The sequence below is a fragment of the Danio rerio genome, chromosome 23 (assembly GCF_049306965.1).
Source record: "Danio rerio strain Tuebingen ecotype United States chromosome 23, GRCz12tu, whole genome shotgun sequence".
In the NCBI taxonomy this organism is placed as follows: domain Eukaryota; kingdom Metazoa; phylum Chordata; class Actinopteri; order Cypriniformes; family Danionidae; genus Danio; species Danio rerio.
Genome location: NC_133198.1, coordinates 16,537,417 through 16,564,625, shown reverse-complemented (window position 1 = coordinate 16,564,625; position 27,209 = coordinate 16,537,417). Strand labels below are relative to the sequence as shown.

At 34.8% G+C, this 27,209-nt stretch overlaps 1 protein-coding gene across 3 annotated transcripts in view; it reads left to right on the top strand.

The window, feature by feature from the left end:
• phf20b (PHD finger protein 20, b) overlaps window positions 1–27,209 on the top strand; it is a 44,034-nt gene that overhangs the window by 14,193 nt on the left and 2,632 nt on the right. For 2 of the 3 annotated variants that reach the window (XM_005161993.5, XM_073938318.1), the window contains exons 5-18: window positions 40–116; window positions 194–677; window positions 2,586–2,687; window positions 2,789–2,923; window positions 4,546–4,605; window positions 4,710–4,958; window positions 7,921–8,091; window positions 8,205–8,303; window positions 12,459–12,590; window positions 15,821–15,999; window positions 18,982–19,081; window positions 21,237–21,432; window positions 23,270–23,672; window positions 25,139–25,358. In XM_005161993.5, coding sequence (XP_005162050.1) covers window positions 40–116; window positions 194–677; window positions 2,586–2,687; window positions 2,789–2,923; window positions 4,546–4,605; window positions 4,710–4,958; window positions 7,921–8,091; window positions 8,205–8,303; window positions 12,459–12,590; window positions 15,821–15,999; window positions 18,982–19,081; window positions 21,237–21,432; window positions 23,270–23,672; window positions 25,139–25,358 — 2,607 coding nt within the window. The remainder of the gene's footprint in view (window positions 1–39; window positions 117–193; window positions 678–2,585; window positions 2,688–2,788; window positions 2,924–4,545; window positions 4,606–4,709; window positions 4,959–7,920; window positions 8,092–8,204; window positions 8,304–12,458; window positions 12,591–15,820; window positions 16,000–18,981; window positions 19,082–21,236; window positions 21,433–23,269; window positions 23,673–25,138; window positions 25,359–27,209) is intronic. The other variant, NM_001004114.1, reaches the window with a different exon arrangement.

The following is a 27,209-nucleotide window of genomic DNA, read 5'->3' as shown; positions in this document are numbered from 1 at the left end:
TGCGTTTTTTTATTTTTTATTTTTTTTATGATGTTCTAGATTTCTACACAGTGAAATTTTTTGATGGGATCATCAAGACAGTGAAGGGAATTAAAGTCAAGCCGTTCCGTAAACAGGTAAAAAGTAATTCCCTTATCTGTAATAACCAGGCCATTCATTTAAACAACGTTAATTAGTGTGTTTTGATCTACAGAGCTCTGATGGAAGGAGCAATCAGCAAGCTCGAAAGCGTGCCGATCAGAACGAAAAAGAATTGAAACCCAAGGAGAATGGAAACAGCCGGCACAACAGCTCGAGACACAGCGTATCAGACCACGATGGAGAGAGCGAATCAGAGGCGGACGAAGACACCACAGTGATGGATGAGTCCACAGACCTCCAGAACGGCGGAGAGAAAGAAAGCACAGAAACGAAGATGGTAAACGATTCAGAGGTGAGTTCTGCTGAGCACCAGCCCAGTGAAGACCAGAACCAGCCCAGTGAAGACAAGACCGAAAACCTGGAGAATGGAAATGTAGAGATTAAAATAGAGGAGGAGGAAGAAGAAGAGATGGATGGAGGACAGGAGGAGGCTAAAGTACTTCATAATGGCATTGACAAGAACGATGAGCACAAGGGCGAAGCATCGGACGAAAGTCCTAGTTTGCCCAAGAGGACACGGAGCAGGACGGCAGATGGTGAGTTTGGTTTGGAGGAACATGCTGGTGTTAGATCTGAATTTTTGATTTGATTATGATTCAGACCCAACAGTTTCAACCTCTCTCACGCGCCAACAGATAGCAGTTCATAAGTAGCAAGTAGAGAGGGAGACAATATTAGTGGATGAGACGGTCCACACAAATAAAAGCTAAATGAGAGGTTTTGTAATGATCAATAAGATATTAATAAGAACACTCCACATTATTATTATTATTATTATTATCATTTTGGAAATAGGTTCATTTTACAACTCCCCTAGAGTTTAACAGTTAAGTTTCATCATTTTAGAATCCATTCAGCCGATCTTCAGTTCTGCACTTTTAACTTAGGTTACCACAACTCATTGAACCGGATTAAACCATTAGCATCTCACTAAGAAATGGAGCCCAAAGAGTTTTGAACGATGAACCTGAAATGCCTGGTTTTACACCACAATAATTCATTAGTATTTAAAAAAAAACACTCCACATTATTATTTTAGGGCTGGGCAATATGGCCTTTTCAAAAAATCCTAGATTTTTTTACACCAAAAAATAATTTACGATTTAATCAAATAATATGTGGAGTTGAAGGTTCTTAACCTGTACAATTAGCTTTAGGCATTGTATAATTAAAGGATATAAAAAATGCTAAAGAAAAAACTTTTCTTCAAAACCCTTGTTATTTAAAGATCAAATTCAGCAAGGTCTGGAGAGGGGTGGAGCTCAGAGTGGATTGTCACGTGTTAGAGTAAAAAATAATTTTAAGCACTCCAGTTAAAGGATTAAAAAATAGATTTATCACTCGGCTCTATTATACATACATTTTTTTGGGAAATCGGCTCATTTACGACTCCCCTAGAGCTTAACAGTTGAGTTTTACCATTTTTGAATCCATTCAGCCGATTTTTAGGTCTGGTGAGAGCACTTTTAGCTTAACTTAGCATAAATCCCTGAATCAGATTTTTGATAATCAAAATGATTATATAAACATTCATTCATACATACAGGGGTTGGACAATAAAATTGAAATGCCTGGTTTTATGTAGCAGTAATTCATTAGTATTTAAATGAACACTCCAAATTATTATTATGCATACTGTATATTATTTTTTGGAAATGGTTCATTTTGCAACTCTCCTAGAGTTTAACAGCTGAGTTGGCACTTTTGAGTTTAATGGAAAACTTGAGCATTTTAGCTTAGCTTAGCATAAATCATTTAATCGGATTAGACCATTAGCATCTCAAATAAATTGACCAAAGAGTTTTGATAATCATAATAATTTTATATATATGATTTTGTAATATTGTTGCTCTTGCTGCAGTCATGGTATGGCAGCAACATTTCTAGATAGTTATGCCAGAATGAGAGAAGGTTTCCTAGCCGTATTAGCCTGGAAAATACCAACTTTTCATTTTCTGTCGGTTAAAACAGGTTGTAACTAAAAAAAGAGTCAAGTTTTAAATGAGAGAATTATCAACATTCTTTGGTAATTTTTGAGCAAGATGCTAATAATGGTCTAATCTGATATTTACAAACAGAAAGAAGCACAAGAATCTTAACAACAATCCATTAAGGTCCCTTTTTACTTAAATATCTCTGTCAAAATCAATAATAATAAGAAAGTAATAATAAGAGCGTATTATAACAGCTTGTTTCAATGTTAACATAACTAATTTGATGCTTTTAATTAATTAGACAAGCTTTTTGATTACTAAAATGTATTTCAGCTAATAAAGTCCATAAAGTAAAAATAGGAAAATAAAAAGTAAATGAAAATAAAGTGAAGATATTGGCAGATAATTACTGGTGGTGATACTTTTTTTACATTTTAACAACAGTAAATCAGTTTTTTTACTAAGTGAAAATAAACGGTAATTCAAGTTCTTTGATTGTGTCTCTCACAGGAAAAGAAGCAGAAATGGTCAATGGTCCAGAACTGAGGAAGAGACGAGCTTCAACAGGACAGACGTCACCGGCCAAAAGAAGCAGAGCCAATTCAAGCACAGGTTCACTCTCTCTCATTATAACTGTTCAATAACTGATGTTCTTTATGCTAGTTGTAAAGTAAAGCATCTGACTGGACATTGTGTCTCTGATCTCCTCACAGACAGAAACACTCAGACTCCCATCAAACCAGTTAAATCTGACTCTGTCCCAGACACTTTGGACATTAAGGATGAAAAGACGAGTCCTGCAGGAAAACCAGCCCCTGCAGAAGAGGCAGGATCTACCCCTGAACTTGGTAGAACTCGTTCTGTTTTCAATTTACATATATTTTATTACAAATCTACATATCAAGTTTAAGATGCCAATAAGTAAAAGCAATTTCCATCTAAAATACACTAATGTTGTATTCATTTAAAATGTATTCTATTTGTTTGATCAGTAATATAGTACAAGCAGTACCATTGTGAAATATTATTGCTAATTATATTGTTTTAAACTAGTAAATATTTTACAATGATTTTTATTGTAGTTATTTTTTTATTGTTATGCAAAGTGTAAGTTTCATCATCATTATTCCTGTATTCAGGGTCGCATGATGATATACACTAGGGGTGTAACGGCTCACAACTCACAGTTCTGACTGCACATGGCCGGAGGATTAAGAACTTTTTTAAACTTGTAGGTTAATCTAACAATTATAACACTTGCAGAGAGATAACTTTCCACATCATTCAAATCACGAAAGAATTTTATCTTCCCTGTAAAATATAATGACGGAAAAAGTTGTGGTGGTACCTACCTAAAAGCTTTTTTAAGTTGTTAAAGTGTCTTCTGCCGCTGTTTGTTTTGCCATTAATGCATTCAGTGTAAAGCTGCACAATTAAACATTAAAAGATCATGATATCAATTTAAAACCAACGCAACATGAATGATAAATGATAATGATTTGCATATATTTATTAATCCTTGAAACGCTGTATTAAAAACTGCGTTTGATTGAGAGAGAATCAGTTTTTACAGAATTTCAGTTGGTTACAAATAAATAATACAGAAGTTCTGGGAGAACAGTTTATAGTTCAGATATAAACACTGATGTTTATGGTAAAGATTAAAATCACCATTTAATGGAACTTGATGCTGGTGAATGTTGCAGCAATTACATTGTGTAACCAATGGGGGGCAGTATACAACCATGAAAATTATGTCACTGAATAGGTTATCTAAAATGTTACACCTACAATGAAACATGCGGTTTAATGTGTGAATTATTGAATCTTTAATTAAAAATAATTATGATATGTTGTTCAAGATGTTAGAATTTTACATTTATCATCAGCAAAAGAAAGGCTTTTCGTATTGAATGTTTTTCTTTTGTTCAGCTGGTTCTTTCTTGATTTTTATTTCTATTAAAATGATAGGCTCTACGCTCTATTTGTTAAATCCAAAGGTTTTGCAGTTATGGTTTTGTGTAAATGGAAAGCAAATGACATAGTCATCTCCTTTTTTTGCTGATCCGAAAAATGGTCCGATCTGTGACTCAAAAACTGTAGTGTGATTCAAACTGTGAGATTTGTAATCCATTACACCACTAATATAGACGTAATTCAAATTTAATATTCAAGAAACATTTCTGACTATCAATGTTGAAAACAGTTCTTCAGCTTATTTTTTTCAATGTTGTTTAAATTGAAAGTTAAAAAGAATAAAAATATATAAGAAATATGAATGTAGATTTTAAATCTTTATAGTCCCTCTTGATCTATTTTTCTCTCCTGCTAATTAAAAATAAAAAGGGAAATTTAAAATCCTAAAGTATATAAAAAATTGATGATTAATGCTTTTATGAGTGTTCTCAGAATATGTCCAAATCATATCAACAGTGTATTTGTTGTGCTAATGGACTGATTGCATTCACAGCTGCAGCACTCAAACGTCAAGTCCACCTCCCAACCACAAACAAGTACAGCAGAGAACCACGTAAGTGCATCAAATCTCAGATTCGCCAATAAATAGCGTTGGCTGTAGAAAACGCACTCTTTCATCTCTCTGACACTTAACCTGTTTAACTTTTCCTCCCTCAGTTTACAGGGTCATCAAAAACCAGCCTCCCCCTATCCTGTCCATTGAGCTGGACCACAACCCCTTCAAATGCAAGATGGCCGGATGCCTTAAGTCTTTCCGCAAGGCGTCCCTCCTGCACTACCACATGAAGTACTATCACGCACAGAGCGACCCGAGCCCCCCACGCTGCGTCCAGACGCGCTCTTCAGACAAGCAGAGCCCCAGTCAGGAGACCCCCCGCAGACGCCGCACCGTCTCTGCTTCACACCGTCAGTGCACATTTCCTCTATCACTTTTATTTCTGCTATGTGCTTTGGGTGGTGTTGCTGGTGATTTCTATTTTGACTTTATAAAAGCCCTGGTATACTTCAAACAAAGTTATTTTTGTTCTCCCATATTGTTTGAGAGTAAAAAGTTGTTTGAAAAGTCTGAGGCCCTGTTTACACTAATACGTTTTAGTTTTAAAACCCATAAGTTTTGCTAGTTATGTCATCCGTCCACACTACTATGGAGTTTTCGAGCACCAAAAACGGAGCATGTTGAAAAATGCTGAAGCAGCCGTTTTGGTTTTAAGACACTGCTGCTCCGTGTTAGCGTAGATGGGGAAAACTGAGACATCTGAATATAGATGCGGGGCTGCAGTCATTTGCCTATCTGATTGGGGCTCTTTCCTTAATATTAAGTAGCCTACACAAAGTTCAGTCTTGCATCCTCTCCTTGTAAGTTCAGACTTTGCAAGTTTGATATGAAAAATAAACTTCCAAAACATGTTACCTGAAAAAAATAGATTCAAAAGACCAAAGTTAGGGAATATGTTGTAAGATGTAGATAACAAGATGAATTAAATATCATGTTTAACAACTATAGTGAGATTAGATCCAGAGGTAGATTCTTGAGGAATTGTCCGATGTGCACTGCTCTCACCTTGGGTTTTTTGCTTAAAGAAATGGTAATATGCTATAGCGCATGTCAGTGTGTGTGGTCACGTGATGTGCGTTTTCAGCGGTGTAGTGTGAATGGTGAATTGTTCAGAAACACTTGTTGAAACACCAGTGTGGACGTTGATTGTTTTCAATCTAAAACGCCGTTTTAAAACTAAAAAATATTAGTGTAAACTGGGCCTGGGTGATGATACACTGTTTTCGAATCTTTCATAATGCCCGCATTGCAGTTGGTGGGGTTATAAAGGTGTCACAATGCTCTTATGTTCAACAACAATGGCATCAACAATTTTATCTTTGCTTTATTGCATTCATCTATGCTTGCAGTTTGCTTATCATGTTATACATCCCTCCCATACAATACGATTTTGGCTGCTTGTTAGTTCGTACATCCCAATATTGTGCATGCCTACACCAAAAAAAAAAATAAAATAAAATAATATATATATATATATATATATATATATATATATATATATATATATATATATATATATATATATATATATATATATATATATATATATTTAGATAAGCTTAATTAAATAAGTATTTTCCAACAACTGGTATGGGTGCACCATCAGGAATCTTCTGAAGTGGGACAAATCCTCTGATTACAAAAAGTACAGAGGTGGCATAGCGAAGCAGCAGGAGCATTGTAGACACACTTAAGCTAACGTGATCATCAAACATTTAACAGCTAGGAGTGTCACCTTATGCTCAATTTCGATTATCGAATCAAAAAATAGAATCGTCGATGCTGCCACGCCCCCATGTCACATCAGCTGGGCTTGCCAAGCGGGAAAAAAACAGGCTTGTTAAACTGCAGAAGCAGGAGACCCGTCGACAGAACTTAAACCCTCTCCTCTTTCAATGAAGTCGCCGGTGTGTAAGCATTTTGGATTTCCAGTGAGTTATGTTGACAACGTTCGTGTTGTCGACAAAAAAACCCACAGTTTTACAAGTTCTGCTATGTACGCATTACATACGGTTCGTCCGATAGACAACACCGGCATCGCGATCCTCCGCCCGCCCCCGTTGCAAATCCGCTCGCGAAAAGTACACACTCAGGCCCTGTTTACACTGTCTTTGTTTTTAAATGGCATTTTAGAACGACAACGATTTGACATCCACAGTGGCGTGTGGCATTTCTGAGCAGCCCTCCTTCCTCTCTGCCTCTGAAAAGGCACATGACGTGACCACACAGACACAGCCATGCGCTCCAGACAGCAGGTCCAGGCAGTCAGAGGACTGCTTCAATCTTTCAATCACTTGTACTTAGTCATTTTAGCGCACACCTCAGATACTGTTGGCTGGTTCCTGTTGGTTGTGCCTCTTTTTTACCGACGCCATTATAACGACACAGATCACTGCCTATTCACGAGTCCCGCAGAAAAAGTAATTGACAGGTGGTAATTATGTGTGTAACTTACCTTTATTCATTTACTGTATGATTTGTTTATGGGTAAAACAAAGACGATGCAGGTCAGGTAGTTTAAACGGTAGGCTACAAATATTTAATTGGTCATTAATTAATTAATTATTCATAATCAAAAATCGAATCGAATCGTGCCTTCAGAATCGAAAATGTAATCGAATCGAGAATTTGGAGGATCGTGACACCCTTATTAACAGCACATGATTCAATTTTTAACCCCACAAAGAAGTGCTTTAATGTTAAACAGAAGAAACTCATAAAAAGTTTTAAACAAATTAAGAGCAAATAAATGACAGAATTTTAGTTTTTGGATGAACTATTGCTTCTCCATGTTGATCATCTACATAGATAGATTACAGTTGAAGTCAGAGTTAAAAGCCCTCGTTTCTAAACACAAGTTTCAAAAGCTAATTTCTAATAACTGATTTCTTTTAACTTTGCCATGATAGCAGTACATAATATTTTACCAGATTTTACTATTATTCAGCATAAAGTACAATTTAAAGGCTTAACTAGGAAATTGGGGTAATTAGGCAAGACATTGTAATGATAATTTGTTTTGTACACAATTGAAAAAAATATTGCTTAAGGGTGCTAATAATGTTGGGCTTAAATCGTTTATTTAAATATTAAAAACTGATTTTATTTTAGCCAAAATAAATCAAATAAGACTTTATCTAGAAGAAAAAAATATCTGAAGTACTGTGAAAAATTCCTTTCACTCTAAAACATAATTTGGGAAATATTTTAAGAAAATCTGACTTCAACTGTACATATTTTTAAATTACACATTGAAGAAATTTTAAAAACAAAACAAAACCTAACAGATGCCCTATAAATCTCCTTTCACAGATACTCCATCTCCTCTGAGTGACAGTAAGTCGGGTCACTCTCTGTCGCCCCCTGCTGTGGGTATCAAGCACCGGCAGCGCTCGGCCACACTGGGAGCCGAGAGGAGCAAAGAGAACCAGGTCTTCAACCGCTCGCTGCATGACGACAGAGACTGGGTTGCCAAGGAAACAGGTATGGGAGTGCATCGTGATCATCGCACCCATTTCAGTGCACATGCTCCTGCTGATTTGTCCATATATATCAGGACACACAGTAATAAGAGATTTGACTTTTCTCATCTACAGCGCTGAAGGAACGCGAGAGGCTGAGAGAGAAACGGCAGAGGGAGTTCTTCCGCATCAAGCTGAAGAAAAAGAAGAAGAAGAAAAGGAAGTCGAAGTCAGGTGAGATGCTATTTAAGTGCGCTGAGGTCTCTGTGTGTCTTTTGCTCTTTGCTGTCTCTTCCGCTTGTCTGCTATTGCTACAGGTTTTCTCTAAAGTGGTGCTGACAATAAAATAAGTATGCAAAATTAACACAGGATTACGTAAGAGCAACAGAATGTGATGTTGGATTATAGGGGTTTGGCTTGGAATAAATAAATGATCAATACTAAGTTTTGCATTAAAACTGAGAACATTTAAATGTGAATTTGCAGGACTTTATTTACTTTTTATTTTAAGATATAAACCATTTCAATGTGGTCATGTAATTGGCCCATGAACATTACCTGCTTATTAAACTATTTCATAACTGTAACAAGTGGCACTTCAATCATAACTTATTGTTAAAACAGCTGTCATAACAGTATTTATTAATATGTGGCTCTTTCTGGATTCTCGAAAGCTATGGAAATTAAAAATGTAAAACAGGAAATACGTTGGGACTAGGGATGCTCATTTCGGTTAATTTCGCTAACCGACAACCGCTGCTCATCAATCGGTTATTAACGGTTAACTGGTCAGATTACTATTAATTTTATATTAAACAAATTGATGTGTCTATTTTGTGTCCGACACATTAAATATTGCATTTTAAAATACTGATTTATTTTTATATGCTAGCATATTAATAATAGAACAATACAACAGAGCATCTTCACGCACCTGCAGTGTTTAGCACGGAAGAACAGAATAAACTAAATAAAATGAATAAAATAAATAGGACTGCCCTAAATTATTTTCACTTAAATAATTAATTTATATTACAAAACGAAAAAACTGACTGATTCTTTTTAATAACCGGCATAGGCTGTTTTTTTTCCATGTTTTTTGCAGACTTCCTCAAATTGCTCGCTCTACGGAAAATATGCCTTTATTTAATGCCCCGATGTTAATATTATAAATCACAAAACCTTTTTACATTTTTAATAGAAATCATTATTTTAAAGATTATGTCTTGCTATAATATGGTTTCCTCTCTCTCCCTCGCGGCTCAAGTGCGTGCGCTGCGTGATAAAAATACAACAACAACAACGCGCGCATATGTTGACTTTTTGTAAACAGTTTTGTTGTTTAAATATGATATTGCATTAATCTGCATACATGCTTTATAAGCTGTAAAATAAAAGTTAAAGACTTTGTTGCGTTTATGACTGCTCTGGTTTGGCATCAACACGTCTGTTAAACGGCAATATTCTTCTTCCATTTTGCTTCTTTGGCAAATGAGTCTGTAGGCACGGGTTATACGTTGTCGTCCCGCAAGTTAAATATGTCTTGCAGTTGAACAAGGGGCCGAAACAAGGCACATCTCACTGCCTTTATGTTGACGAGGAAAAAAGAAGAGAAGAAGCGCGGCCGGTCCTCTTATGAAACAACTGAATCAGCTGGGTATCGATTGTATCGATTCCTGTAGTAAAGCAAAACGGCTATAAACTCCAGCAGGATAGAGTGATTATATGCAGAGCCTTATACCTTTATCTATAAATAAAGTATAACTATAGAAACTGTGTTCATCTTAACTGAAAGCTTCGTCGAGTTTGCTGGTCTCACGCATCACGCACCTGTCAGTCAGTCAGTCAGCACGTAACGCCAAACGGTTAAACAGATAGCGCACAGCACTATACGTTTACAGAAAAGTTTGCGCTGTTATGATTCCCTTACCTTTTAATACGTTTTGGTGCGATTATAATCCGCTATTAAAAACAACAACAATAACTGAATGTTTTGAATGGGTAATGTAGCCGTGGAGGGATGCATTTTGGTCCCCACCATGGAAGAATGAATGTAGCGGAAACCATGCTCTTTAAAAGTTCTCTGTAGTTGTCTTGACAACCCAAACTGCTATTCTGGGATGAGCCGCGTGCAAAAAATGCCCTTCTTAACGCAAAGGTGCATTCAATCGGCCCTTAAGCAGCCAAACTAAAAATATATAAAATAATATTTTTAATCGTTTAACTGATAGCATTAATCGGTTACAAACGCACCCTTTCGGTTAACGGTTAATCGATTATTTTGAGCATCCCTAGTTGGGACCATTGCTTCTGTTTACACCCCTTAAAATTGTCTATAGGTTAGTCAAAATGACACATTCCATTAAGGTGTCTGCAGTAAATAAATTTACAGGTGTTTTTTTTTTTTTTTTTTTGTAGAGATATAGTAAATACTAGTAAAGTGTCTGATTTTAAGTAAGTTTTGTTAAAAATGTCAAAGTATGTGGTGAAAAAATATATAAATATATATATATATATATATATATATATATATATTTTTTTTTTAATAATGAAAGTGAGGCTGTGGTGGGAAGAAACCCAGAAGTAGAGAACCAGCACTGTAAATATTGCAACATCATGTCATGGACTGCATCCGAAACAGCATACTTCCATACTATAATGTACGCTAAAATCAGTATGCAAGCCGGGTAGTATGCCTGAATTATTAGAATTTGAAAATAAGTATGCGAGAAGTACCCGGATGACTTACTACTTCCGGCCAAATTCTGAACAAAACTCCAGTCGTTGCCGTGATTTCAAAGTGCAGATATGGTGTAAACATCACTTTAATATTATTAAGTTGCTTAATTTAATCAATTAAAAACATATTAGGCATCAAACTAAATCACAATCTCTTTATGAGTAATACGCTTAAGTTTCCTCCTAGGCTTCTGTTCATGGCACCAGGTAAACACAGTGGGGACGCTTCCCTGTTTCAGCTCATGTAACCTGATAAGCGATAATACAGTGCAATCCTGTGTAAAATGTTTGGATCACACCCTCGTGTGCTGTTGTCATGATACTAGAATTGCAGTACCAATCGGCACTGTTGTTTTAAAAACGTCCATTTACTGCTAACATTTAAGCGCTGCTTAGCAAGTTTTGCCATAGTGTATCGGCAAACACAGATACAGCCACGAATATCAGTCGATTCATCAGCGGATTGTTTGTTTGCACTCGGCAAACATCGTTAAGTTTGGTGAACTGATGAACTTCACGTCAATCACAATCATTTCTTTTGTGCGCTGGTGAATACTATAGCAAAACAGCAGTGTTTAGGAACACACTCAAATGTTAACGGGAAATTAACATTTAAAAAAAAAATTCAGTACTGATTAGTGGCAATTTAGTATCGTGACGAGTCTAATATAGTGAAAGAATCAGTTCATTAATTCGAGTTTGATAAATGGCATGTAAAATGTGTGATTGGGAAAGAAAGAGTTCGCTAACTACTGCCATTTTCCTCAACTTGACTGAAAATGAGGTCTGATATCCCTTTTTATTTTCTCTATCCATTTAGAACTGACATTTGGGTCATTTGAAAAGCAGTGAAGTAATACATTTGTGTTACTTTCTTTTCGCTGGTGATATATACAGCCAGGTACACAATACGTCCTCATGGATGCTGTTGCTGTGACACCAGGCAATATTTCCAGGTTTCTTCCCACCGCAGCCTTACTTTCGCTTTTAGAATGGTGGCCACGTTTCATTTTATAATTCATTCAGTAAAACGAATTTCTGAATGCACATACTAATACAGATTTATACATGTTTTTAAAGCTAAAACTTGATTAGTCATTTATTTCAATAAATAAAATGTTGGTTAATTAAAATCGTGTATTTAATCATCTAAATTGCATATTTGAAAATGGTTTCTAATGCTTTTTTTTTGGGTTCATTTATTAGTCAAGTCAATCAAAATACAAGTAATTTGACACTTGGTTATCATTTATAAAAGTATTATGACACATTTTGATGGGGCAGCAACAAATCTACTCAATTTTAATAGCCATCCTCTTCCCACATGCCACTCATGAATGATCTTTTAAATAAAATAAACCCTCAGCTCAGACAATATTTGCTCAGTTCAATGCTTGCTTAAACGTTAAACACAAAAGTTCCTAGTTTTTTGAAGCATTGTTGGAATTAAAGTACAGTTTGTCTCTGTGTCATTGCTCCTAAGATAATAATAGACTGTAAAAGTGCAGAGCCACCCACTAAAGCAGCGTTTATGCTGCCAGTCGCTCTGGACAGTGAATCAGATCTGCAGCTTCCTCCTCCTCGTTGGTGAGGAACAGCTCGCTCTGTGTTTATAACCCTGTGTGGCGTCTGCTCTTCCTCCTCTGACAGACTCTCACAGCACTGAGGAGAGCATTGGCCCAAAGCCTCTCCCCTGCAATCTGAATTCGGCCCACAAATTGCCCCTCTCCCTCACACACCGATCCTACACAGGACACGGCCCCGAAAAGATGCTCAGCCAGGGTGGGTATTCCTGAACACAGCTCCTCCAGCTCACTGTTGCCTGCTTTGTGTTCTTCTTCTTCTGCCTCGTTGTCTTTCATTGTCTCGACTAGTTGAATGTGTCTTTTTTTCTTTCAGGGTGGGTTCCTTTAAAAAATAAAATAAATAAATTTTGGTTCAGTTTAAATTTCATGATGATTTACTCACCTCCTTGTTATCCATTATGTTAATTTCTTTCTTTCTTTAGTTATATATTAAAGATTTTCTCCATATAATCAACTTTTCATAAACGCTTAATGGCTTGAACTTCAAAACTACAGATTCTAAGGCTCTAAATAATCCCAGACGGGAAATAAAGGCGCAACAATCAGTACATCAGGCATGAAAAAAAATGTATATGCTAAATGCCCAATTAGTCAGTAGGTTGAGTCATTTGTATCTATTAAAGAACGATTCACTGCCAACATGTAACCACCACCAAAACATGTTAAAATGTGACATTTTATAGACTAATAGACTTGATTTGGTAGCTCTAGGACTAGGTTTTATATTAGGAGCACTTTGATGGATAATTATTTAGTTCTTTATCATGTCTCCAACTGAAAAGTCATTTAAAGTCCACATGAAGTTGATGTTTGTAGCAATATGTTTGTCTTTGCATTTAAAGGTATCAATCATAGACTGTAAAAGACACGGACATAGCATTCAAGATGTTACCCATAGGTGTCTAAAGAGCGCAAATAAAGCTGCAAGGCTATTTATGAAATCAGGCATAACACTGTATGACAAAGTTTCAGTTGACTGCCACCTAAATGGTTTGTGAGCACAATAAAGTGCACACAGCATGCCAAATCATTGATAATTGTAGGAAATAATTCCAAAAGGCAATTGACTGTGTAAAGCCGCATAAAACAAAACATAAATGCAATGTATATGCTGAATTCAGTGGCTAATCAGCCGGAATCAGCTGAGGTGATGTGATGCCAAGTGGCTACGCTCTTAATTATGTAGACTTCATATAACTTAATCAAAACGAAACAGATGACTTATAAAAATTATGAAGGGTAATATTAGCTAAATACACTAAAATTGTTCTTTGTACCAGGCTGTGAACACCCTTTTTTCTGCTGTAAAGTTGGCCAGTGGACAGTGGAATTTGGACAGTGGCCTCAATAGAAATCTGCTCTTTTATAGAGCCAGGACTAGCGGAATTTTAATAAATTGCAGTTTTAGTTACTTCTGTATTTGCTACACAAGGGAGAGCAGGAGGTTGCCGCTTGGTATAAACATTCAAATCCTGCAGTTTGATTCTTCCGCATAAATGATTTTTTTTTGTCACCTCATACTTCAGTTTTTTATCAAATCCTCTCTAGTATCTGACATGTCCTGCCCCCTTCTAGGCACTTATTATTAATGCGCTTGAGCTGTGATAAAAATTAAATCCTATTGGCTGTTTTTTTAAGGGGAGGAGTTGTGCTGTCCCACCTTGTCCTAATGTTTCTGGTGAAATTGTCACACATTAATCAGAAAAACATTTCAAAGCAGTTCAAGGCACCTTTAAGATTTTATTGTAAAATAAATGTGTTTTAAAAAAAGAAGTAAAAGACAAAGAAAAAAAATGAACATCTTGAATGAAAAGGGGGTGAGTAAATTATCCAAAGATGCTTGTCCTGGAAGTAAAATAATTACTATAAAGTCTTAAACTTACTTAAGTATTCTGTTTTATGTCCTAAATAGTTCTTATATCCATGTAACTTTACCTTTAAAACTCATTGAAATGCCATCACTGTTTTTTTTATTTATTATTATTATTATTATTATTATTATTTAGGTTATAGGTTCATATTAAGTTTTGTAGTTTTTTTTTTTACTATTATAATTTACTGTTTTCTGAATCAACAATGTCTAAACAAGGTCTAAAATTACGCTCATGTTGATCCTAGTCTTAAATTTGGTTAATCCTGTAGAAACTCTGTTCTAGATGTTTAGTCATTACTGCTGTGTAGATCATTCTCTCTAGTGTTAAATTAGCCTGTTTTGTGCATGTTTGTTTAGTGTAGATGATTGTTTGACTACCTGCTTGTTAAGTATGATGTCACTCATGACAGTTTCTGTGTTCAAACACTCGGTCAAAAGCCAAAAGTGAGCAACAAACGGTAGTAAATATAAGCTCAGTGTGATATAATACTATTAAAATATGATCAATGTTTTTGCATTATTCTAGCATTTATGAATGGTTAATGTGTTGCCTGGTATGCAGCAAGTCCAGAGACTGTTGTGAACATGAACACCATGATTTTGTTGAAGATTTGCCTTAAAATCCATGTAAAATCAAAAGGTACTTTGTTTATTTACACTTAAGTATTCGTAAGGTGAGTAATTGAGGTCTTTGCACACTGCATTCTGAAAGTTTATATAAATTTAATTACGTTTGCGTTTTATTAAATTTTTTTTGTATTGAAATCCGAAAAATTAGTCACAGACAAAACCTTGGACACTGAGTCTGATGCGTGTTAATGTTAACATCTGTAATGTTGTTTTGTAACCTTTCCCAAAACATTTATTTTGAAGTCCAAATGTCTTAATTTTGCATACTTTGCTTACCATGAAGACCTTTGTGTTGCAAGTGAAGTGAATTAGTTTCTCTGACGTCTTTTTTGATTTTGCCTTTCACTTGTTAGATGGTTCTGAGTTGTCAAAAAACCTCTCAAAACGCCTTTTCGGGTGTAAAAAATAAAATAAAAATCAAACCCGATTAGAATTTTTGTTATGATGGACAAAAGTTGTGGAAACAGTGTGCAATAAACTTTAACTGAAAAAATAGTTTGTTTTTGTAAACTTCTATTAGACGATTTGCTTCAACATTTGGAGTAGCTTTCCTTTTGTTGACGTCAACAGCTGATCTTCTGATGCTAACCTAAGGGTTTCCATAGCAACTGCATATTAATCCCCTTTCTTACCATTACCGTTGCTATGAGGGAATGATACGCCAAAAAAGCCTCTTCATTTCAGTAGGAAGTACATCAACATGCTGAAATAAAAGTCTCAGCAACTTCCAGGTCATGCTGACTTTATTGTATGATACGACTAAAAAGTGGTCAAAACTATTGAGATAAAAATGTTCTCAATTGATAAGAGTAGATGCTTGAACCTGGAAACCGTATCTTGTACGGCTCAACTTAGGAAGCAGGATATAAAAAAAGAGCTGAAATCTTCTGCTGAGAGTGATGTGTTGTTGTTGTGTCCTCCAGGTGAAGACAGCAGCAGTGATTTGTCCTCGGACAGTCCAGTATGGAGTGAGGACGAGTCTGACACTGAGCTGGATCTGAACGTCCCCCTCTCGGAGCAGGGGGTGGAAACAGTCACTCACAGCTCTGAGATCGTACGCTGTATTTGTGAAGTGCAGGAGGAGAACGACTTCATGATACAGGTCAACTACCACCCTCTGAATCTGCTTTTGACTTTCTTTTTTCGTTCGTTATGCTTTTAATATCATTTTGAAGAGTGTTTGTTTTTTTCTGTGAATTTCTTTTTCTAGTTTTTACATTTATTATGGCAACTGTTATGTTGAACATTAAACATACAGTACTATGAAACAATATTTTGAACTTTCACACATTTTAACATATCGCAATGAAATTTTTTGAAATGTATTCATAATATTGTTTCATAATACTGTTTAAAGACAAATCTGAGTTTGCTTTGCCTAAATAAATGTATCAACTGTGCACTATATTAATATAAGCTACATTAGTAATAGTTGTAATAATAACAAACAACTCTCCAGTTTTGGTGTCTGTATCAAATTCACACAAATATTTTGAATGCATAGAAAGTGTATTGAATATGCTATTTTATTGCTTCAAAAATGTTTTAATGTATTAGGGTTTGCAGAAAGTGCTTAAAGGGCTTGAATTTAGCTTCAAGAAATTCAAGTCTTGGAATACCTGGAAAATTGGCTTGTTTTGTTGAAAAGTGCTTAAAATTAGCGATAATTTGTTTGCAGTTTTTACGCTGGTAAAATTAAAATGTTTGTGAACTTTTTGTGACAATTTAATGCAAAAACACCTGCACAAACTACCGGGATTCCGAAGCCATGATTTGACTGAAATGAAAAGTGGCCAATCACAGTCGACCTCATCTAGTTTTATGTGTCATAAGGGCAGGACAAAGGCCTTTCTGTGTTGCAGTGACAGAAAGAAATAACAACTTAAACACAAATGTTTTATTAGAGTAATGTTTTTCGGATGTTTATGTTATTAGCAAGAGTAATTAAACCGCAGCCCTACTTCCTGCCTTTTTGACAATCTACACACACATTTCGCTCTTTTTCTCTCCAACAGTGAGTTTACTCGGCACAGGAATGCAGGTATTGCACAATTACTCAATATCCAGCTGCAGACCCACACAAGTTTCAGTCACACACAATCTAGCACACTTTATTTGAACATGAGAGTGCAGTCATGTACGTTAACCGCAAAAACTGCATATGCGTGCTCTTAAATAGGCTTTTTCAAATTAACTGCAAGTCCTCTCATCATCGTGTGTGTGTGTGCTTAGACTGTATACAATCGCAATCTCTTTGCTATTAAAGTAGAAATTATTTATCTTTGATCCTTGACTAAATTTAGACTATCTAGTATTTAGAATTAGAACGATGCACAACCGATGACAATGCAAACAGATGTCTTAAACTTACTTTGAGCCAAGGTGGAACTTTTTTTCTTTTTTTTTTTACGACAAAAGAAATATGCTGGAAATGTTTCTGTTTGAGGTATTTGTGTGATCTATACATAATAGCTGTATTCTGATCTGTCTTAAAACATCACTAAATTGTGCAACCATTACATGTCAAAGCAATCTGTTACATTTATCAAAATAAACAATAACGCTCTTAAAACACTGCTTTGAGAAATGTAGTGTTGTTATATCTCAAATACCTGAAGTGAAGTCATTTGTTTTATTATTGTATTACTGACAGTGTACTTGTCTTTTAGTAAAATTATTTTAGTGTAAGATCAAGTGTAAAATAAAATTTCTATGTGATGTAAATAAGAAAAATAGTTTACACTATGTAAATAAAAGGCTAAATTATTATTTTTTTTCATCATATACTTTAATTAAACCTTTCAAGGCTTGACAATATTGTTTTAAAATGGACAAAAGTGTCTCTATGGCCCTATAGAGTATGTGGTAGTTTTGCCAGTGCTATTGAAAAAGTTTAATTGTCATAAGAAGGGAAAATCGACCATAGTTCGTTTGTTAGTACAAATTCCTATACATGTAGCTTTGTGATTTAAGCAATTAAACTATTCAAATAAGTTTACACTTAAAAAATGGCCATAATAAAAGTAAAATTTTCTTTTCTAAAGTAACTAACTAGTACTCAGAGTAGTTTTTTTAAAGAGTCATTTGCACTTGTACCTAATATTAGTATTTATTACTAAATTTTGTATTATTTTGCAGTGTAATAGTGTTTTTACCTGAGTACAAAAAACATTTCACAAGCACATTTAATGCAGGTTTATTATAATATTAATTATTAATACGATTTATTAATTATTATATTTTTATTTTTTTAAATTGCTAATTTTTTTTTATTCCTATGTAATGTTTTTATGGGTTGCTGAGAATACATTTTAGGTGTTCAATATGTTGCGTGTCAGACTCGGGTGCTTGGAAAAAGTGCTTAAAAGTCTTTTTTCTTTTCATTAGGCTGTATCTTCTAATAACTGATTTATTTTATCTTTGTCATGATGACAGTAAATAATATTTGACTAGATATTTTTCAGGACACTTCTATACAGCTTAAAAGGACATTTAAAGGCTTAACTAGGTTAATTAGGTGGTAACACCTTACAATAAGGTTCATTAGTTAATGCATTTACTAACATGAACTAATCATGAACAACACATGTACAGCATTTATTAATTAATATGTATATATATATATTATTATTTTTTTTTATTTATCTCTGTAAAAGCTAAATACAAACAAAAAGTGAACATTGAACAAAAAGTGAACATTTAATTGTTCTATACATTTTTATTTAAAAAAAAGTAATAAGAGCCTGGAGGTATTATAGACTTTGCTAATTCAGTTTGCAGACATTTGTAGGTACAGACATCTATTGTGTGCATTCTTGGCAGTTTTTCCTGTCTTTTTAATATTGTCCATATCAATATCGGAATTATATCATATTGACCGAAATAAAGAAATATATTGTAATATAATTTTTTGCCATATCGTCCAGCCCTAATCTCATGATTATTATTATTATTATTTTAAGTGTTCCAGGAAAGATTTGTTTAGTATATAAACTATTGTTTAATGTAAAGTATATAAACTCCATTTCATTTAGTGATGATTAGTGATGGTCTTGGAGATTAAAAGATGTTTTGCTCTCTGCAGTGTGACGAGTGTCTGTGCTGGCAGCATGGGACATGTATGGGTCTCTATGAGGACAGTGTGCCAGACAGTTACAGCTGCTATATCTGCAGAGACCCACCAGGTGAGAGACTTGATCTATCTCACTTTAGCATATATGATCTTTTTCCACCTTTTTCTGTATTAAACAGCTGCATTTTAAAATATTGAGTTGAAATTTTGGTTTAAGGAACTCCCATTCAAAACAACTGAAATCACTTCATATAATCCATATACAGTGGGGACTGTGCTTTATTTTTATTTGTCACGAAAATAAGGTTACACTTCGTATTTTAATGTGACATTAATATCACAAGTATATCTGTGGCCAAAGTCCTGTCAAGTTCACTGTGTTTTGTTCCTCCAGATTGTAGGGATAGTATACAGTTCAACCCAAAGAATGACCAGTCTGGTAGATGAAGAAGAGCCGGAGTCAGAGATTTAAATAAATAAATCAAGTTTACTGAAGATCGTTTGCAGTTTCATCCGCAGAAGCCAGCTTCAACATTCGCAATGAGTTCCTAGGCCACTCTGCTTACAATCATCAATCAATAACAATTATAACGTCATTAACTGCGTCATACATATAGGTGTTCTAACCTGATTGGTTAAAACACAGATAGACTTGGAAAATTTCGACGTGGGGTTTGTGCATATATTCTGAACAATATCTTAAGCATAAACGTCAGACATCCCTTAGACTGATTAGAGCTGACTCCAGACCTGTGAAACGGATCAACAATCAAATGGAACACACACACTTAAAGTATAATCTGTTTCTTATCCAAGGCTGAGTGTACTCTCAGCCGTCTTTATCAAAACTGGTTAAAAACCGATATAATCTACATTCAGGCAGTTATATTCTTACTACACAAAGTCTATCTTGAATAAAAGTAGAATCACTTTAAAAGATTTAACCGTAAAAATAGCAAAATCACTTTAGACATTTTAGATAGTAATAACTACTAGAAATAACAATAGAAATAGTTGATTCCAGTCCTCAGCCCTCAGTTCCACTCAAGGTCTCCGTGACCTCTGACCTAGTTTTGTGGCTTCTAAAAATAGTTATAAAGAGATAGGCAAATGCACTGAACATTCTTATATTAAGCAATGTGTTAACTTATTCATTAATTAAAATCAATTCACAGTTAAATACTCATTCAAATGATCAAATAATTATATTTAATAAAAAAATATGAGAAACAAGATGATGAGAAAAGGATAAACGTTGGTCCATGATGAGATGGATTGGAAAGCAGAAATCCAAATCTTTCAAGATAATATTTAACACATCCATGATTTTGCTGTAGAAAATTCGGCTGGACAAAATATATCATTTCAGCATTGATATCACAATATGCATTTGTAGTCACATCACTTGAGTCACAGTTGAAAACATAATTTGAGGAGTCATTGCAAAGTTAAACCATCTATTTACCGAAAAATGATAATTTATTGATTGAATCAAATCATTTGCATGTGTTGCCTGTGACAGTGTAAGCATTTTAAGGTACAAGGTATAATGTGTGTAACTTTTTAAGAAAGATTAATTGTATTTATTCATGTTTGATTATTTGACTTTTGTAGCTGAATACTGCTAGACTCCCAGAAAACACTTTTTTTTTTATTTTTTTTTTATCTTTGCTCTACAGTTTTTTCAATGCTTGTGATTTGGTGTATTATATTTTATGCATAAACACTTCTCTACAAAATCATCCTAATCAAATACCAAAATTATGATTTTGTTTTGAACTTATCTGGTGAAATTATACTTGATTTTGAAATATTTATCGCAGGACAATCAAATATAGCAATGAGTTTTTTTGTTGTTGTTTTTTTCCCAATATCCTGCGATGAAAAGACTCATCTTGAGTTTTGAGTTTTTGGGTTTATTAAGGGTCAACTGAAAGTTGTTTCTAGAGGTTATATATATATATATATATATATATATATATATATATATATATATATATATATATATATATATATATATATATATATATATATATATATATTGAATGGATGAACTATGAGGCAAATAATGCCATTGTAGCCAGTTCTATAAAAAAAATTCACAGGTTTTTAACAGTTTAATAAAAGTTACTCTCATAATTCAAGCAAAACATCATGAATCATAGGATAAGGGTGGATATTAGTTTGTCTGGATTGTGTATATTACCCTTTCTGTGGATCTTTTATTCAGTTTTGTGATGTAGAAGTGTGTGTGTCTGTATGTGCAGCTCAGAGGCAGAGTCAGAGGTACTGGTACGATAAAGACTGGCTGAGCAGTGGACACATGTACGGCTTGTCTTTTCTGGAAGAGAACTACTCTCACCAGAACAGTAAGAAGGTGACGGCAGCACATCAGCTTCTAGGAGACGTCCACCGAGTGTTTGAGGTCCTCAACGGCCTTCAGCTCAAGATGAGCATCCTACAGTGAGTTTTTCCACACAATTTCATTCTGGGCTTTTAGCATATTGGGTTATCATTTTTTCATGTTTCACACCACTCTTATTTAGCCTGTGGTTGTGTGGTAGCCAGTGTTGATGTTTTGGAATGCTAGGAATACTTTTGCTTTAATTAACTTTTGACTCCAAATGAATGAAATGGAGAGAGCAGTACTAAAAAATGACAAAAACCACAAATGCAAAAAGTTGCAAATTATTTGCATGAAAGGGAATAATATAAATAATACATTGAAATAAGTTGAAAGACATTTTTATTTGTCATTATGTTTGCAAAAAACTACAGTCACTACAAGTTATTGTATGGTGCAATGTCAGGTTTTTAATGATTGTGAAAAAAAAACAAAGTATTTAAATAATTTTAAACACTGTTTACTACAGATTAGAACATATTTTGCTGAGAGAAGTTACATTTGGTCATATTCCTACAAAAGAATTGCTGAAATCTGAAGCTGGTTTATAACGTACCAAGTATATTGACTGCTGTTCTGTTGTTTGTACTGTAACTGTAATTTTTATTTTATACTTTAAACTGTTTATATAAAGCATCAGTTCAGGCATATACAAGCATTAATTTGCGACTAATATTGACTACTAAAGGATTCCCTTTCTACTAAAGGAATCTTCCAGGGCGTCTTTATTTTCTAAAGTTCTCATATAGGCTTTGAGAATGGTGTGGCACAAAGGGTTGCGTATTTATGCCACCAAGCTTGCCTCACAACAGGTTTTTGCTGCTAACGCTGCTTTTAAATCAATAAATGTTCCTGTAGTAAGGTACCTGTGGTTAAATGCAGTGTAATAAAAACAAATACCTTAATGTAACCTATTGTTTACTCTTGTGTGCTATTGGGGAGGTTTTCAGGTCATTTTGAGTCTTCATTTGGCCACAACGTTCTTTTTTCAGCAAATAGATTGATTTTTTTGGTGACATCTTATTTTGATAGGGTTCGGGTAAGGTGTTTAAAGTGCTTAAATTTGGCTCTTACAAATTCAAGTGCTGGAAAACCTGGTAAATTGGCTTGTTTTGTTGAAAAATGCTTAAGATTAACAAGAAGAATTTGTATACTTTTGTCATGCCGGAAAAATTACAATTTTACACTTAAAAAACGGTTGTAATGAAAATCTGATTTACTTGTTTTTAAATGTAACTAATTAGTACTCAGAGTAGTTTTTTAAAAGAATACTATGTACTTTTACTCAATATTAGTATTACTCACAATTCTTTTATTATTTTAGCAATGTAATAGTATTTTTACTTGAGTACTCATTTTCAGTTCTCTTTCCATCTGTGAGAACATTAAAAATGTAATAATTTTATATTATTAATTAAGTATTATTTTATATTTTATATTATTTTTTATTTGTATAAACCAATAGATAGTTCATATGGAGTGTGTTTGTGGATTGCTGAGAATACATTTCAGGAGGTCAATACGTGTCAGTCTTGAAAATAAAAATAGGTGCTGGAAAATGTGCTGGAAAATTAAGTTCTTCATTTTCATTAAATTGTGTCTGTATGAACCTTGTTTTGGGAAAATACTTTGAAGATTTATAAAAGTTAATTCTAAACTATACACTTTGGGCAAAATTTCTATCCTTTTATAAAATTTACAAAATTTTCCAGGAAAACCAGCAACAATCAAGAATGCATGATTATATGGTGTCATGGCTTTGCAATCAAAAAATGTCATTATAATGGAAATCAATCAGGCAAAAACAGCCACCAACATAACAAAAAGGTCGTAAATTTAAACAATGCACAAGCGTTTAGTTATTCAGTTATGAATCAAAGCTGCACCCTGTTTCAGGACACAAGCCCATCCGGACCTGAAGCTCTGGCGGCAGCCCTGGAAACATGCAGACGGCCTGCGGAGGAGGATGGCAGGTGACTCTGGCATTGCTACTCCATTGCCGCCCTCGCCTCCTGAAATGGGAGAGAATGAGTTTGAGACACTAAAGAGCGAAGCCCCGTCGCCTATGGAGACGCATTGCTCTTTTCAGGACTCGTACATTAGCAGTGAGCACTGCTATCAGAAACCCCGTACCTACTACCCAGCAGTGGAGAGAAGACTAGTGGTGGAGACGCGGGGCGGCTCTGAGCTGGAGGACAGTCTCAGGAGCACAGAGGACCTGCTGGAGATGGCGGAGCAGAGGTACGGCACGCAGCTGGACCACGACCAGCACAAGCTGGCTGATCGCTCCTTTAGTAAGGTAAGCCACAGGCAGTTTCGTATATATTTGTTCAAGTGCACAGTACAGACAGAAGCTTCTTGGCCAGTGCATGCTCGCAATTTTTTGTTTGTTAGTTTGTTTGTTTGTTAGCAGACAACTAATCAGCTTAGGACTATCAAATGTTACATCATTATCAAATCCACAGATCAAATCACTACATTTTATGTAGCTTTCACCAGTTTGAAGACTATTTTCAATTATTTATTTAATAGTCTATTTGTAAACAAATTTAGTATCTATGCTGCACGTATTAGATGGTTTGCTGAAGATGCAGCTGATGTGCAGCAATGGGTTTGTATCTTTAATAAACAATGACAGTTCGCATTTATTGAAAAGTAAGAATGATTAATAAATACATATGAAACAGCCCCTAAATGCTCAAACCCAACCTCGCTACAGACCACTTCTTTCAACCTCTGTTGTCAATTGGGCTGTTTCTCAATATGCGTTCTTCAGCATTCTTGCATCCTTGTGTTCTCGTGTAACGTCATCATCAACTGCCAAAGTTCAGTTCCAATACTCAAGACCACAAGAACAAAGGACGCATGAAACTTCCCGGATATGTTCTTGATATCGAGGACGCACTGATGCAGACTTGACCACCGAACTTTCTCCAAAAGTCATTGCGACTGGAGGTGGAAAGCGCAACATTTTAAAAAGGTTTATTATTAAAGTTCAGAGATGGAAATAATTTATCTCAGGAGTTTCCCTAAATGAAACTGTGAAAGTAAACATGACCATGGAAATCTTAATAAAGGCACAAACATATTAAGGGTGTATATTTGCTGAAATTCGTATTAAAATCTGTTTTATTTATATAGTGTAACATATTTTTGTAAAGTCTTAATGCATAGTCTATATTTTGAAAGGAAGGAAAACAATAAATTGTTGTATGGATGCAGTAATGTTTAAATAATTTTCTATTAAAAACACCTGAAGGAGACCAGTCAGGAAGAATGCAGCATCTCATTTCTCACTGGACGCAATTTCTATTCTCATGGTCTCTCGAGTTAAGTCTTCTGAGGTGACCTGGCAAGACCGGTTTCCACAAGAACTCAAGTCCATTCTGTGCCTTCTTGCAATTGAGAAACAGCCTTGTCCTTTTTTATTTCCGCTTCTCTGTGGGACTCGAGACAGGTGATGCACACAGGTGACGCTCAGTGATCGTATCACCTGCCTCACACTGTTCCAACAACTCTTAGCCACATGCCCCTTGCGACAACTACATTATAAAAGTGTGTATTTGACGTGTAAAGTAAAATGCATACTTTTGATTGTATAACACAAAATATACAAGCTTTGGGACATAATACTTCTGCATTCATGGACTGTTAATTCTATTTTCCAATACTAGATAGCATGTAAATTGGGGTGCCACATTTGAGTTGCTACATCTTTCTTTGTTTGGGCATCAATAATCACATCTCATTGGTTTGTGCTGTCAGGAGCTGGAGAGCCGAATGAAACGACTGGTGTCCGCTGAGCAGGAAAAGAGTTGTGGGGTTGAAATCAAGGAAGAGGAGCCTGACCCTGTAACCCCTGACCCCAAGCCTGACCCTGACCTTGTGCTACACCAGCAGTGGCAGCTCAATCTGCTGGAGCACATTGAAGCGGTGCAGGATGAGGTCACGCACAGAATGGACCTCATCGAGCGAGAACTTGACGGTGAGACTAACACAGTTTGTTAGCAACATATTTGGTAACACTTTATAATGATGGCACACTAAGAATTGTTGAAGCATCATTAGCAAATAGTTAGTTCATCATTCGTTACACATAAATTCTGAAATAATATACATTAGACAGTTTTTGACTTTTAAGCACATATAAAATGTGCTTTATGTGGTTTGGATGTTTGTAGACTTTAAAAGGTATGGACGTAGTATCCGTGACCCATAGGTGTCTGAAGAACGGGAAAAAAGCTACAAGCCAACCGTTGCCATTTTGTTCGCACGTCATCGCACCAACCGGGGATACCAAAAAAGAGCTAAGAGGCGGAGCTATAGACGCCTGCTAGCATTTTGCTTAGACAGGGTTTTCTTTGAGAGAAGCAGTTAAAACTTCATTACATGTGATTACATGCGTTTGTGTTCTGACCACATGTGCTTGGTTGTAAAGTTTAAATAAAACAAATACATTTATAGATATGGTATATGAGTATATCATTTCACTTGAATGGTTTGCACAGCATGCCAAGAAATAATTCCAAAAGGCAACTGACTATGTTATTATGCTGTGTTATTATTTATAATAACTTAATATAAGCTAAATGGATGAGTTATAAAAAAACTTCACCCTCTCACAGTTGTTATGAGGGGTAATATTAGCTATATGAGCCAAAATCTTTCATTGTACCAAGCTGTTACCCCTTTTTTTCTGCTGTAAAGTCGGCCATTTTAACAGTGGGCTCAATAGAAATCTGCTCTATTATGAAGCCAGGATTAGCGGAATTTCGATGAATTGCAGTTGCAGTTGCTTCACAAGGGAGAGTGGGAGGTTGCCGCTTGGTTTGTCCACATAAAATACATGTGTCAGATGACACTTTCTGTAAACTCTGGCCAGGGTGAAGATTTTCCGAAACTCCTGTTACAGTGTAGTCAAATTAAATATTGCAGCTTCCGGGTCCAAGCACTATTACAAACTGTATATGGTCCATACAGCAAAAGATTTTCCTTACTAATAAGCTAAAATAAATATATTTTAAATTATTACACAACATTTACTCAGTCAAAAACATCTTAAAGAAAAGATTTGGATCAAACTTTGATACAAAATGCTTCTTTTGTTAGAATAACACTGAAACTCTTCCTCTGTCATTTTGGTCACGCAACTGTGTTCCAATTTTGACAAGATGTTCATTTATTTATCTCAAATATTATTTCACTGAATTTTTCTGTGACTCCAAGAGTAATTATTTAGTTTTTTTATTATTAATTTTTAACATCTGCTTTATAATAAACCTTCTTTTAATGCAGATTTTATATTCCTAGATGTAAATTTTCAAATTGCAAGCCAATATTTATAGCATTTATACAAAAAGTTTTAAATTATTTTATTAAGAAAGCACTCAAAACTTACCATTTGCACGACCTTTAATATATATAATCTATTAAATCTCTAAATCGCTATTATCATATTATTTTGCCCTCTTAAATCTCAGTCTTTATCTATTATATATCTATCCTCAGGTCAGATAACCTGTTGATATTTCTTAGTTTTTTGTTTGTTTTCTGTTGCTGTTTTTCTCTTGTTTTTTTCTTGTTTTTTCATTCTTTATTGACACCACTGTAAATAATATAATCATTGTTACTTTAAATGATGTGTACCAATGTATTTTTCTGTTATACAATAAATGTTAAAAAAGCGCTCCATCAAACTGTATGGAGAGCCTCAACAAATGGTAGTAATAAACATTTACAAAGCGATGTAATACTTTTAAAAATCACAATCACAATAGATAAATATATACTGTATAAACATGCCTAATATCCAATGGCCAGAAAGTGATTAAAATTT